This window comes from Leuciscus leuciscus (assembly GCF_965113295.1).
Source record: "Leuciscus leuciscus genome assembly, chromosome: 24".
NCBI lineage: Eukaryota > Metazoa > Chordata > Actinopteri > Cypriniformes > Leuciscidae > Leuciscus > Leuciscus leuciscus.
The window spans coordinates 4,579,025-4,594,400 of NC_138723.1; the positions used below are offsets into that span (position 1 = coordinate 4,579,025).

The 15,376-nt window shown below is 37.9% G+C and overlaps 3 protein-coding genes across 6 annotated transcripts in view; 2 read left to right on the plus strand and 1 right to left on the minus strand.

Annotated features, from left to right (window-relative positions):
* The window catches only part of psd3l (pleckstrin and Sec7 domain containing 3, like), a 134,526-nt gene that overhangs the window by 111,487 nt on the left and 7,663 nt on the right, over nt 1-15,376 (minus strand). For both annotated transcript variants that reach the window (XM_082157334.1, XM_082157333.1), the window contains exon 2: nt 1,878-1,989. In XM_082157334.1, the coding sequence (XP_082013460.1) occupies nt 1,878-1,989 (112 nt within the window). The remainder of the gene's footprint in view (nt 1-1,877; nt 1,990-15,376) is intronic.
* Nucleotides 1-15,376, plus strand: part of LOC309488885 (uncharacterized protein) — a gene marked incomplete at its 3' end in the record, with an annotated part of 61,387 nt that overhangs the window by 31,342 nt on the left and 14,669 nt on the right. The gene's annotated exons all lie outside the window — the stretch shown is intronic.
* Nucleotides 1-15,376, plus strand: part of sh2d4a (SH2 domain containing 4A) — a 74,244-nt gene that overhangs the window by 16,976 nt on the left and 41,892 nt on the right. The window contains exon 1 of one of the 3 annotated variants that reach the window (XM_082157353.1): nt 4,004-4,582. The exons of 1 other annotated variant lie outside the window; for it this stretch is intronic. The gene's annotated coding sequence lies outside the window, so the exon portion shown is untranslated. One more of the 3 variants, XM_082157355.1, reaches the window with a different exon arrangement.

Here is a 15,376-nt window from a genome sequence, read left to right on the forward strand (position 1 = left end):
CCTCAAGCCGTTCGAGATGCATATGTCAATCATTTTTCAGACGAACACATTTTCAGTTATTTTAGACAATGTCTTCGATCTTTCAGTGGTTATAATGTCAAGTTATGGGTACGACGGTTCCTACGCTACGTCATACGCCGGCATCCATCTCCCGTGAACACGCATCGACCGTTGCCGGAAGCCAGTTATTTTCATTTATAAAGTTTTAAATATGTATATTATTTTTACGACAAAACCGCATGGATTACCCTCAGAAGGCCTTCGTTTATCCCCCTGGAGCCGGATGGGTTACTTTTGTGAAGGATGCATGCACATTTTTGGGACTTGAAGGAGGTGGACCCCATAACTTGACATTATAACCACTGAAAGATCGAAGACATTTTCTAAAATAACTGAAAATGTGTTCGTCTGAAAAATGATTGACATATGCATCTCGAACGGCTTGAGGGTGAGTAAATCATGGGTTTAATATCATTTTTGGCTGAACTATCCCTTTAAACTCATTTGGCAACAGGTTCCAGAGTTTGTAGCCCTCAACAGAAAAGGCTCTTTGCCCTTGTGTAGTTCTACAAAAATTAATCCTAAAATTCCCACCTGCCGAACTCCTAGTGATTCTACTTATATCATCCTGTCTCTTTATCAATTTACATAGAACAGATGGTGCCTTATTGTGCAAACATTTAAAAATACATTTTATATATGACAGATTTAAAAAAAAATTTAAACTTAGCATAAAAAAAAAAAAAGTAAACGTTGCAGTGATGCCATCGATTTGGCTTTTTATCCATTAATTTTATTGGTCGATTATACAACATTTAAATTTTTTTCATTAAGGAATCACTTGTTTGAGTCCAAACTGTAATACAGTATGAAATGCGGGACAAGATCATTGCATGCATAAAAAGATGTGCTGCCTCAACTGAGATATATTTTCTAATAAGTCTGAAACAATTTAGGTTAATCCTTACCATTTTTGAGAGCTTTTTTTATATGTTTATCAAATTTAAGTTGTGAGTCTAAAACAATACCTAAACATTTTTACTCATCTGCCTCCTCTATTCCTTTATTATTTACTCGAAATATTACTTTTTCTTTTTGCTTTCTATTAGAAAAGCACATAAAAGACAGTTTTCTTAACATTCAGAGTAAGATGATTTTCCTGGAGCCATATAGATATCCTTTCCATTTGTTCATTTAAAACTGCAGCAACCTTGGCAGATGACTTAGCCGATGTATGAATTACTGTGTCATCGCATAAAGCTGACATTCAACATCTGGACAACAACATGGTAGATCATTTATAAACAAACTAAAAAGCAAGGAGCCTAAGATTGAGCCTTGCGAATGAATTCAACTGAAGCCTAAATGTTGCTATAATTATCACTACATCAATAATCACAATTTTGGTGGTGACTCATGTTGATGACAATTTATGGATCTACTCTCCAATTGGTTGCCTCTCTCAAAAGTGCATGATGTATGAGGACTGAGTATTATTATTATTATAAAAACATCCCCAATGACTCTATTTATTGTCTTACCAAATGCACTTCATTGACTGGCTTCAGGTTTCACCAGTAAAGCGTTATGTTTGCTATAGAGTGGCAACCTGCAATTGTTATCTTAAGAGCCATTTCTATATGCTTCAACACATGAATAGTTGTGTTGGTATAAATGGATGTGTTTAGGTTGATTCAGTGACTTTTAAAAAACAAAGAAAATCAGTGTTTTTAATGATTACGTTATGAAGAACCACACAGATGAACACAATTAGAAGAAAAGCAGCAGAAAATACAGCATCACACACAGAAGCGATAGGGAAAATTGGCTAGTGTAAGAATACAATACATCACATGCAAGTAAAAGTAACAAAGTACCGCAATCTGATGAGCTTGTGTCTTCTGCGTTTCCAAAGAGAAACTGGTACTTGGCTTTGGCAACACTCTGTGCGTGTGCAGAGGAGCCGCCGACACGATCAAACGCTTCTCCCTGCAAGAACAAGACACAGTTAACCTCACATGCTTCACACTGACATCATGTTAACTGAACTGGTTCAAATATCGGCTCGTCATCAGTTGCAGGAGGACATGACGTCAGATCAGAACAGAGACTATGGCCACTATCATACAAGTGTGTTTTGCTAGTTTCAGCCTGACGCAATTTTCATTTTCACATCCTGCACCACGATGTTTAAATAGCAAATGCATTTGCACCCATGGGCTTCTGGTCTGAGAACCAGGTGTGTGCCCTCAGATCACTTGGACGCGGCTACGTATAAGAGCTAAAAACGATATAAATACTGTTCGTTTTCTCACACAAACCGCTCGTTTCGTGTCTTAGGCCATCAATGTGTACTTACGATGGGGAATTGTTTAATTTGGACGATGGGGAATTGTTTTAATTTGGACTTTGTGCATGCTCTTTGAGGTGGTGACCATAGACCTGCATTATATGACTGACAGACAAGAACGGTTTGACCTAAAAATATCAAAATTGACACGAAAAAAAGACACCTACATCTTGGATGCCCTTGAGGTAAGCTAAAACATACCAAAATTTTATTTCAAAGTGAACTATCCCTTTAAAACCGGAGCAAAGAACAACACTCGAAGCATACGTCATCTCCTTCATCGATCTGATTGGTTTTATGACTATCCAATTGCGCCCAGAGGAATTTGAGCTACGTCGGTTGGTGACGCCCCTTTGGAAATGATTTGTCTACATAGCTTCCCCAGACCCTATACTCAGTTTCAACTGAGAAGGGTCTGGTTTTAACCAGGCTAGAAAAGAACCGCCCTCTCCACTTTTTGAAAAAATGCACATGCGCAACACTCTACCTGCTCCCGAGAGGGAACGCCTATTAAACGCTAGCATCGCTAATCATAGCTTACATTAACTTTTACTAGCAGTGATTTTAAATGGATTTCTCCAAATAGCATGCCAAACTTTACCTGTCGAGTAGAAACTTCGCGACTGAGGCATCAGTGGGAAGCCCAACCTGTGCTTTTAGCGCACGCCAGCGTGTGAAATATTCTCCCAAAAACACTCTGGTCTTGTTTCTTTCTTCAGAGGCCTTTCTTTTCTTGTCATACAATTCGTAGACACTTTTTCTCTTGCGACCCTCAGACATTTTGAAAAAACCCGGTGAGAACAGCGAGCTTCAATGAATGGCTGAAACCGTAGCTCACCACACATATACACCTGAAAGTGCGCATGCGCAGAAAGGACGAGCACGTATGACGGCCTTACGTAAACATATCACCAGAATGATTGACAATTAGGAGGACCAATAGTCTTGATGATCCACCCGGAAAAAGAAAATCCTCCACTATACCTTTAAGAGAATAAGGACGACCCTTCTAGACCATGCGCCGGGAGCGCCGACCATTTTTCCCGTCGTTAAACTAGCAAAAGTAGATTCGGACCGACCTAAGTGCGCTTGCACCGTGCGCTTTAGACCATGAGCTTAGATCCTTAAAATAAGGCCCTCAGTCTTTCAGTTACCAGATGTGCATATGACCAAAGAGAGGAATTCTTCCAAATTCAGTGCAGCTTAAAGTACACTGAGAGAAAGAAACACAAGTTAAAACGAGTTTTACATGATGGATGCTGTCAAAACAAAATGACTTGTGCGCCATATTCATCTTCTCATGTCAAGTCAGCTTTATTTATACAGCGCTTTTTACAATACAGGATGATTCAAAGCAGCTTTACAGAGATAACAGGAAAATACTGCAACAAAGTTTGTGTCTAGAAGAAAATAGTCTCACAATCCTCTCACAACCCCTACCAAGTTCAGTGATGGTTCATTTTTGTTGTAAAAAAGTAATTAATTGAGTTCATTTATTTATATATATATATATATATATATATATATATATATATATATATACACATATAAGGGATAATGTAGAGCGATTGTTATAGCGAATACAACCCCTACCAAATAAATCAATAATTTGACACAAAATATTGATTTAAAAAAGGAGTTTATTGATTTAAAAACGATTGTATTGCTTCCGCTAAAGAAAATAGTCCGTTCCGTGTCTACGGTTAGAATCCTGCGTCCATAGCAACGCTCTGTTTTTCATGGCAACGGTGTGTTATACTTAGCAGCGGTTATCAAGAAATAACACACCGCATTCACCGCATATATATATATATAGCCACTCTGGAGAAAACAGTGATGTCATCGTCCAGCTCAGTTCAGTTCTCATACAATGGTGTCAATGCAGGGAGATCAGTAATATTGTTGAATATTAAATGCCATATGATAGCTTTGTGAGAAGAAGTTATTTGTCATTGAAAGTCTCCCCCCTCCTCCACAGCTCTCTCATCTATTTTGTAGTTGTACATATTCAAATGTACTGAGTCAAAGCGTGTCGCGGCAGGTTTCGCAACAATGATGCTAAATGGAAACAAACCCAAGTTTAGAAATGCAAATAAGGATTTCTGTGAACAGTTGTATTTTGGTGTGCACCTCACACAGAGAACATACGACTCCAGAGGACTAGACTAGATGAACACTGTGCTAAACATCCTTTGAGCTCCACAGGAGAAAGTCGGTCACATTGGGCCATTGGTGAGTAAATGAACCTTTTAATGTTAGGAAAAGCTGTTGGTTTAACTCCAGCATGAGTATAAGACTGTGAGTGTGAATCCAGCGTTCCTGGCGCTCCCGCAGGAGGCCGGTCACTATGACTCGATGCCGGCGACCTCAGGAATGTTTCTGTTTCCAGAAGCGGCTGATTTTTTTTTAATACCAGTGTCTTTTGTATCTGGCGAGTAATGGACCACACTCGAGCCACATGACGGAGCAGGAGGAATTACTGGAACTGAACTCGAAACGCTGTCCACTTTCAATTTCACAAGAGAAGTCCGGAGCATTACTGAAAACCTGACCTCAGAGTTTAGGCTGGCCTGTTTTCCCTTGTTTGTTAAGATCAGAGTTCATAGACTGTGGAAAAATCAGACATCTTTATCAGACACAGTCTATAAAACAAGCTCAAAGTCTAACGTGTCTAAGAGCATGTTTCAGTCGGATCTGAGTGAAGGATCCCATTCCTGACACTAACAGCAGCTTCCCGTCAGGAATCTGGTGTGATAAACCCAGTTATTGACTGAGATCTCCACTGAAGACACGAGTCTGTTTAAAGGTCACCAGTGATTGGAGATAGAAACACTCTGTTTAGTAAGTAATGTTATCTACTTATGGCCATGGAAAAAAACATTGTGAAATGAATGTGTTTCCATTCAAAGCGTTTTGAGCGTAATGAATGCAATGTTCTCGCAGCGGTTATGAAGAAAACTCACTGAGCTTTCATTATCCTGTTACGGCGGCAGCTACAAACCTCGTGAGATGATGCTTGGACAGCATTTTTTAGGCATAGACACAGGAATGGAATGAATGCTATCAGCTTTGACTAGCTCAGAATATCCTCAGGTGAAATCCACTGCAAACACAGCCGGCAGAAAAACAAGCACAACACAAAATAGAAAGTCAAACTCCCAGTCAAAAAGGTTAATCAGGTTGTTACGATACCCTCATGTCACGATACGACACAGATCACGATACTGAACTCACCATACGATATTATTGCGATACTCCAAGACATATGAAATGTTCTGTTGATTAAAATGCTAAATTTGGTGTTACATTGAATATTCTTGGACTTGGTGCTGAAACCCAAAGCTCAGGACAATAGAGACGCCAGAATAACAATATTCATGATTCTGGAACTGAAAATACTGAATTATTTTAGATGAATATGCTTGATCTCTGTCAATGACTAGATATATGTATAATAATGTAGGCCTTTTTACTGATAACATCAGACATTTGCCATTATCAGGACCCACAAATATTCCTCCACCGCATTATTATCATTATATTCAACATTATATATAGTAGTTTAATGTAGTACTGACACTAAAACTCTGAAAACGTGCATTTTTTTCTCACAGTTATTTCTATTTTGAGTGAACTATACATGATACATATTGTTGCATTTTTGTATTCCGATATATTGTGATACACAATATTTTTTCACCCCTATCAGGTTGTAAAATGTCATGTGGTACAACTCCCCCAAAAATCGAAATTTATTACATTTATTCTATTAATTTTTAATACTATACAAGTTTTTTTCAATAGGTTATTACTTATTACATGATGCTTACACCACATGACATTTTAGATATTTTACATTTAAAATGAAAAGTTTTATAAGAACTTTCTTATTTGGACATTCTCAACAAATTATTAACAAATAATGTTATTTTTCTGGCAATTCCTTCAATGAATGAGTGGTCTTTTTTTCTTCAGTCACTTCAGATGAAGCAGCAACTGGTTTATGTCACAAGGCTCATGGTTTCATTGACTGATTGTTCAAACAGAACACTTCATTCTTACAGACAAAAGTTTCACAAAGGTCTTGCACTTCTTAAAAAGAAGAACAATGTGACAATGAGGAGCTTGAAGGTTTATATGAAGTGGTGCAACTCTGCCAACTGAAAGATTATAAATAGTGACATTTATTACGAAACTTCTGTAAACGTAGCCAAGGCTTTGCTCGTGCTGTCAAACAAACTTGATACTGACAAATTGCCTTCAGAAGTCAAAATCTGCAAAACTGGAACAATAGTTTAAAAAAGTGATTTTTCACTATTATTTAAAACAGGACTTGCATTTTTATGGGTTTAAATAAAAGATTTTTGTTATAAGAGACAACTTTGTGCATCAAAACCACTCCTTTCCTGGTAAAAAAGGAAACTTGATTTTAAAGTCAATGAACTTGCGACAGCTGAATGTTACATTTTTGACAAGCTACTGTAAACATGTCAGTCTCTGAGTAAAATGTAATTTATTTAAGCCACAAAATAAACATCATTCCATAAAATAAGTATAATGAACTACACTAAGGCATTTCGAACTTCTAGCAGCAGCAAATGTGATTTATCAGCCAGTGTATAGAGTAGGCTGGGCGGGCTTAACATAATGACGGCAGAGTTGTGACGGTTCCCTGCTACTTGAAAACAAAGAAGAGCTGATGCTGGCGAACAGCGGTCTTTCCAATCGGCTTTAGCCGCGACTCTGGAGGACTTGGAGTTAAGCTGTTCTTTGAGAAAAGAACAAAGAACGGCACTGAAGTCATTCTTAAAAAAGGAAGATGTGTTTTGCCAGTTTCGCTCTGGTTAGTTGTAGCGCTATCCTATTGCGTGCCGAGGGAATCTGAAAGACAACGGTTTATCCCACCCCTCGGATTGAGTCCTGCCAATGGTGTGTTCCCAGACCCAACATCTTGATGTGGGTCTGGCTTGTCAGGCTAGCATGTTTTATAATTACCCCAAAATCAAACATAGTTCACCTCTTATGCATGTTATCATGTCCATCAAAAACTTATGCAGGCTGACAGAATATTAGAACTAAAAACAGGCATAACTCAGTCATGGCCATCAATCACTTCACTGAATACTTGCCGGCTAAGAAATAAATCATTATTACCTTACGATCCGAATTTAGGAGAAGCAGAGGTTCAGCGAGTTCACGCATTTCCTCACTACTAATGTTTTGTATCTATCATCGCTTTCCGAGCAGAGGGAAAAAATGGCGGCCTGAGTGGCTTCAACATGCTGTCTGTCAGAGACGATAACGTACATAATACATAATGCACGCGAGTCACGAGTGTGAATGTTCTTCCCTCGCTGAAACTGAAGGTGAATGATCAGGGATACTTCACACACTGCAGATAAAGAGAAAAAGAAACTTCACCGGGTTAGTGAACATCCTTCAACAGGTGTTTGTGTTGACAGACATTTATCATCACGAACTACGCATTCGGATTCTGACATTCCGGATTTGAATATTTTCACCAATTTTCTATTTTTGACTGACCTTAATTTTGGCAACAGATGAACTATTAAATGAGTGATCCTGAGAGGAGTCGCTGTAGTCGGCCAATTTGACTGATGTTTTATCAACTTTATTTTATTTTATTAATGTAGTTTGAATACTATCTTCTCGGTTGCTTATAAGATTAAAACAAATATTACAGTTTGATAAAATGTTGTTTAATTTTCCAATAAAAGATGATAGATTTTTACATGATTTGTTACGTTTAATTAGGCAGATTAATTCTCTTAGCAGAATTTGACTCGCATCTTCTATTCTATGTTACATGTGTCCCTTGGTAACAACTTTTGAAGGCTTAGTTTTGAGAAAACATGAAGTTAATCAAATAACATGTGATTGGAGCTAAATGGAGTTGGAGAATTTTGAGTAGCCACAGAAGTCAGAGCTGGACACCACTGTTGGATGCCCTTGAGTACCTTCATAGAAAACAATGGTGTTGAATTTAATTTTAGGACGCCGTATGTCCTCCACCTGCCACTACTCATTTAGTATACGCGGTTCTATGAATATGCAAATGAGCCCCGCCTCCACTCACTCACTCAGCTCAGAGATCCACTGGTTGACGATCACACGTTGATCTGATTGGTTACAAGGTAGTTTGTGACGTCAGAAACACCAGCGATTTCAAAGCGTGTGTTTGAGACTGTCTTTGGTTCACTGCAGTTTTAAGGAGAAAATACTCAGCAATGCTGTCGACTTATGAACTTACACATGGTTTGTCTTAAAGCACATTAAAAACACCACATAGACACAAACAACATTAAAAGCCTGATTTTCACCACAGGGGGACTTTAAAGACAAGAAGTTCACAAACTAGGGGCGAACTGGGAAAAACCATGAAGATGAACCAATTCTGACAATCCAGATTCGTCATACCAGTGAGCAGTCTTGAGGTTTCGCCCTCAGGGTAGAACATGTATTTAAGAGCCATAGACACCGTGTCAGCCTGTGATCTTCTGTCTTCTAACTCAATAATTACTCTCAGAGAATAGAGGAATAACACGCTATTTCTGAGCACGTTTAAGAGCTAGAGCAGAGCACGGTTCAGGTTTACACTTCATTTAAGACGGTACACCATTTTAAAGGGTTTTACAATCAAAATACAATTCAGATTGTGTCGTGATCGCCTCAGGTGATCATCTCGTATAACATCAAACCGTGTAAAATCTCAGGCAAAACTGCGGCCGTTATCCCATCAGAACAAGAGTTTTATCTGCCATCATCAAACTGAATACATAGTAAAGCGTATGAGTTGGTTATTCATTTATTAAAAGGTTAAGTGTACATTTCAGGTCCTGAAACGGCTCCCAATTTCTTTAAAAAAAAGTATTTTGTCTTTACTAGTTCATTACAAATGGTTATGTGGAGAGACAAATGAATTTTAAATGCAAATATTCTATGTAGTGTCTCTTAATATAAGCTCATGAAAACTTGGAAAAGAATTACAAAAATAATGTATAGATGGAATATAGATTGTCGCACTCCTACCAACTTAAAATAACAAATGCATTTGATGTAAAACTAGCCAGAGTCTTATTAATAGCAACACTTAAAGATGAAGTAAGTAACAAAGATTCCCAAAACCCAAAATGAGTTTGTTAGCTTCATGGTGAAGCTCACATGTTGAGATCACATGACTGGCCCAATACTACTCCCTTTATCTCATTTTCAGACACTTTTAGTTGAGGAATAAATCTTTTGTGTCTGCATGATACTGGATCCACAGAGATACTTTAAAATCCCAGACCACTGCCATATCAGCCAGAGAAATAGGAATTATAAACAGATATGCTCCGATCGACCAGCCAGGGCCCGAAACCGGCAGATTATCCGCATGATCGGCCCGGGCCGGTAATGTTGCCAGTGGCACAGGCAATCTCTCTCTGTGTGAAGTGACACACACCCGCCTCCTGTCACTCACTCGTCTCATTCACTCCGGTTAAATAGTGCTTGTACTGCGCATCATTTGACTAATTCCCGCAGGTTTCGTGTTCACACCAAAAGTGTCAACACAATACACACAAAATGATGTGAAAATGCCCATATTAGCAGAGTATTCAGTTAAACACAGTCAGTTTTGAAACCTAATTAGTTGAGAAAGATAACGCATGTTGTGTATCAGTATATTGGATCTGTGCATAAGCTCTTAAAGTGACAGTAGCCTAATAAACCTGCTTCTGTCTGCCATGTTAATCAAAGAACGAAAGACTGACAAAAACACTCGCTGCTCTTCACTAAGTAACTTTTGTAACTAATTATATGTATTTAATTTTTACAATGAAGACTATCCAGTGTTATTTTACATTTGATTATTTTTATTTCTTTATTTCTTACCTGAATATACTGCGCGTCCACCAGCAAAAACTTAAAGCCATGTTTATTTCACTTCTCTCTTGCTGTTGTTTGAAATTTGTTTATTATTTATTGTTATAAATTAATTTTTTATGAAACTTATTTTATTACTGTCTTTTTACTCAAATTTGGCATTACAAAAAAGAAAATCGGAAATCGGCCAAGAAAATTTCAATTGGTGCATCTCTAATTCTGAACTAAGTACATTTTTTATATCAGTAGAGCAGAAGTATTTAGTTGCTACTGTGGGAAAGCCCCTAAAATGCACTAAAGTGTGTCATTAGCCAAGCGGTGCCAAGCCTGCTGTCAAAATAAGGAAGCACCTTGTGAGAGTATTTTGGTTATAAGCCGAGTGCACTCAGTCATGTAGGTCGCGGGCGGTTTCTCAAAGGGAAAATACAACAAACCTCTCGAGTCAGCTCAAGCACAACATGCTAGAGCACAACATGCTAGAGCAACGTCCAGCGAATAGTCTGCAAGTATGGGAAGATCTCCCCCTCCTCCCAAACCAGGACTACAGTAGCCAGTTAAACTGGCTCTTCCTTCAGAACAGTGTTGCTCAATCGGTGGGTTGCAAAACCATTTTGAGTGGGTCGTGGAGTGTGTAGCGGAGTGTGTAGCGGAGTGTGTAGTCAAAACAACAGTCAATGAACAGTCAAGAAATGTCATTCTGTAAAAATGACTATTATTTTGGACGCAGTTTAAGTAAAGACTGAGAGTGCCAGAGAAAAACATGTTGTCCTGATTCAGAATCTGCTGTCAAATGAGATGTTGTCACATTATTTGAACGTTATTTTCCTAACTTGTTACGAAATGAACGTTTCTCACCTCAGAAAAGCAAACGGTCCTGTCCTGTGAGACGTGCTGTGCTCGAGTTACGCTGTCTATCACTTCACTAGACTATTTATTAAGAGCTAATTCAATTACAAGCAAGTATTGTCAATCAGTAATGCATGAAAATGACGTAACTGGTACTGGAACTAGTGTGTTAGCTCTGAAGGGTTTACTCTTCCCATCTTGATGTGCAAAAAGTTAATTGTAAATTTCATCAATAGTGGATAATACTTTAACACAATGTCCCTTCAGTAGAAGCCTTGCTCTGGAGAAACAGCAGCGATGGCCTGATTACTAGGGAAGGTATTGGATGTGTCATCGTTTTCTTTAAATCAACTGAATTACTGAAATTGATTTGACTCATATCATCACATTTAACATTCTTCCTCCTTATGGTGAAGCCCTAACCAGACACATGAAACACACCTGATCTAGTTACGTCTGAAACATATTTATGATGCTTACAAATCAACATGAAATCAAACTAAATTCATGTCATTCTTTAATATTTATATATTTTTCAACCCATCGCCATCCATCATCAAACATGACCATCCATCATCACACATGACCATCCATCATCACACATGACCATCCATCATCACACATGACCATCCAGCCAATCCACCAAAGATAAAAGAGCAAAATCCGTCATTATTCCTCACACCTCAGAGAATATCCTCAACTTTATTACGGGTGACTTTGATTTCTTCTATTTTCACTAGGAAATAAATTGCATTAAGGAGGTAAAATTATTTTAAAGGTTTATAGTAGGGCTGGGTAAAAAAAAAAAAAAATCAATTTTAATCGATTCTCATTTTTACAAACCGATATCGATTCTTAAATCCCAAGAATCGATTAGTCATCCTGTTTTCAGTTGATGAATGAATGGAACATTGTAGCGCATCCCATCCAATAAATCACAATAATCGTTGTGCTTCGTTACTATTGATATAAAACAAAGTCTCAGATTTCAAATTACGTCCATTTTCTTACGAAATTAAAAAACAATAGCGTTTTGTCGCTGTGGCGTGAGATCACTCTGACTCATCTCAGCTCTAGAGAAGCACATGATCTTCTCTTCCACCTTAATAACACCAGTTACAGCGCGAAATAAACATGAATGAGCGTCTGAAAGTGTGTTAAAAGATAGAGTACAACTTATCGAAGTCCGTATCATGTGACATGGAGTCGCCCAATCAGTGTTTCAACCGTGGAAAGACGTCAGTAAAACAGCTTGTAAACAATGTCATATAACGTCACATTTACCTCAGAAAAACCATATCCAGTGACCATACACTCGTTAGTCAGCGAGACATATTAACTCTAGAGAGTTAATTCTGCTAAATATATGCACCATATTACATATTCATTACAATTTTTAATGTTCTTCAATTTTGAATGCATCTTTGAATAAATCTGGAAAGTTTATGACAGCCACCATTTAAATGTTTATATTTCATATAACTTATTATAATAAAAATAAATAAAAGTGTAATTTAAGTGTTTGTATACAAATCAGTTCATTTTTACCTTCAGTATTATAGTAGGCTAATGAAGCCTATAGGCTTCCACTGACTCCCATAGTTTACAGCATTAGTGGAGAGATTTGTTTTCCTTGAGAGAATTTGCCATGTATTGTACCTGATATCCAAAATAATCAATATTGAATCGAAATCGAATCGAATTGTGAAATGTGTGTCAATACCCAGCCCTAGTTTATAGCACATTATATGATTTGATCAGTTACATATCTCCATTATAAACACCTGACACCGTGTGAGATTCTTCTACATGAGTACAGCTGTATGAAGATGAATGTTGAGGAGATTATGATCTTTTCATGAGTTAATGACAGCAAAGTCAGCCCCATTCTTATGCCTGGTTTCAATACTGCGGATGAAAGACAAAAATAACTCCATTAAAAAGCAGTCAGTCAATGAAAATGCTTCAAGTTCAAATGCTCTGCATGAAGACAGTAAGAGAAATGCTGGAAACGTGTGCTGAGAGACTGGAGTCAGCGCAGGACGACCACAGCACTGATGAACCAATCCGCTCGTTTATATAACAGCAGGAAAATAACACACCATACAGGCAAACTCGAGAGCTGAGGCTGATGTCACAGCACTGCTACCACACGATCCCTACAGCTGCTGCATGGGTCATAATCACTCTCTGACTGAAGGGTCAGTAACCCAAAGGTCAAAGGTCAAACCCTGAAGGCTGGTTCATAAACTTGAGAACAGGACTGCATAATTAAGGCCAGGGGATTGTTTCAAGCGTTCACTCTACGGCTGAATAATAACCATATGCCATTTGAAAAATTAATATACCATTTGAAAAACGAACAAGTTAATGAATAAATTAATAAAAAAATCAAAATCAAAAAACAGTGAATGTGGCCTATGAAAACTCCTTTCACCTCCTATATGTTTTCAGCTCCTATATGAAAACTTTTAAAGGGGTCCTGTTATGCTTTTATCCATATTGAACTGTTTTCAAAGATCCACGTAGTCCCTCCAGCGGGAGTTATTCTCTATATCAGCGCACATCACGTGCGTCAACATGGCCGTTACGGACACACCTCGGCTGTTAAACAGTGGTTTACTGAACAAATTGTGTCTGTGCCTTTAAATAAGTTAAAAATCTATCTCTGCTAATGCAGTAAACTATATGGGGAGCCTTATATTGATTATTAATAATCAAGACAGATTTAGTCAAATATAGCAACTAAATATATGCACTATATAAGCCTATCTGTCACGCCACATCAAAGAGTGTCAAAACGGCATTTATTGTTTGAATTTCGTGATAAAATGGACAGAATTTAAGAGATGAGACTTTGTTTCTTAATGAAAGTAACAACACACACACACAGAGCTTACTGCGATGACTGGTGGTTAAGTGGTTAATGGGCTACAACCAGGGATGGAAATTAACTTTTTTGTCCACAGGCCACTGTGGCTGGTGGATTTAAAAATCTACCAGCCACTCAATGTTTTTATCAGCCACTTTCTTGTTTTTAACCTACAATGTGTAACTGCATGTGAAAATTAATACTACAAGATCTACAATACTTAATCAGTTTATTTAATCTCAAGTCTCAATTAAATACTGACATTTTCTCTTTCGTTCTTATACACACACCAGGCAAGGTATTATGGGTGCGTTAGTAGGCCCACCCACTTCACTTTTCAACAGGCCCACCCAAAACTTGTCTTCAAAAAAAAAAAAAAAGTTTATATATTCTAATTTTGTCAAGAACTATAAAAAATCGTCAATAAGATCATAATTTGTGCTAAAATAGTCTAAATGTTTAGTTTTAAATTTTTTAAAAAGCTGGTTATGTCTATCTTGATGTTTCTGCGCAAATTCAGCAGACGGGTTTGTTCCGATCAGAGCTCGTGAGTGGAGAACGCATTTCTGAATAGCTCGCTCATTCCGCAAGGTCGCTCGCTCAACCCAGAATGGCCTGATCCTGGTTCGAAAATATGTGGAATAGGGCTGCCTCCGAGTTAAAAAAAATTCTAGTCGACTAGTTGTTGTTCATTTAAGCCATTCGTGGACAAATCGCCCCTGTATATTATTTTAATTATGCTTAAATAGGCTATAGTCTACAGGATAATGCGCGTTTACGTAATATAGCCGCACTCAAGCGCACGACCGCACGCATAAAGCTTGCCACAAAGAACCGGTAAAAGTAATGAAAATTAATGCGTCTAAAATAGCAAGGAGACATTTAATTATTTATTAATAAACTGGTGTTTTGCGGATTCGCCATGAACGCCAGAGAGAAATGCACATTTCATATGGATTTCACAATCAGAGAGCCTATTTCTTTTGGTTTTGAATATTTTCGTTTAAAAGTAGACATTTCAAGCTTTCTGTAATATATAGCCTATATTTCTCAAATCTGTGAGGCACAAGCTGAGTTTCGGCGCTCTCCAGTTCACATGCAATGCAAGTGATCATGCCGGCGCCTTAATACATTGTCTGCTATATATTTTCTTATTATTTATTATAAATACAGTCAATTCGTTGATAAAACATTGATCAAAATTAAGATACAATTTATACAAAACGAAAATCTTTTAAAAAGAGCCTTTCTACAAAACAAAACTCAATGAAGTGGTCAAAATCATGTCTTACATGTCATGTCTCCAGACATATTTGCGCATCTCATGATGTAGGCCTATCATATCTTTCTCGGCGAACAGCGCCGTTGCTGGGAGGGCGCCAGCGCCTCTGCCTCGCGAGTGGATGATAGCCCTGAAGACG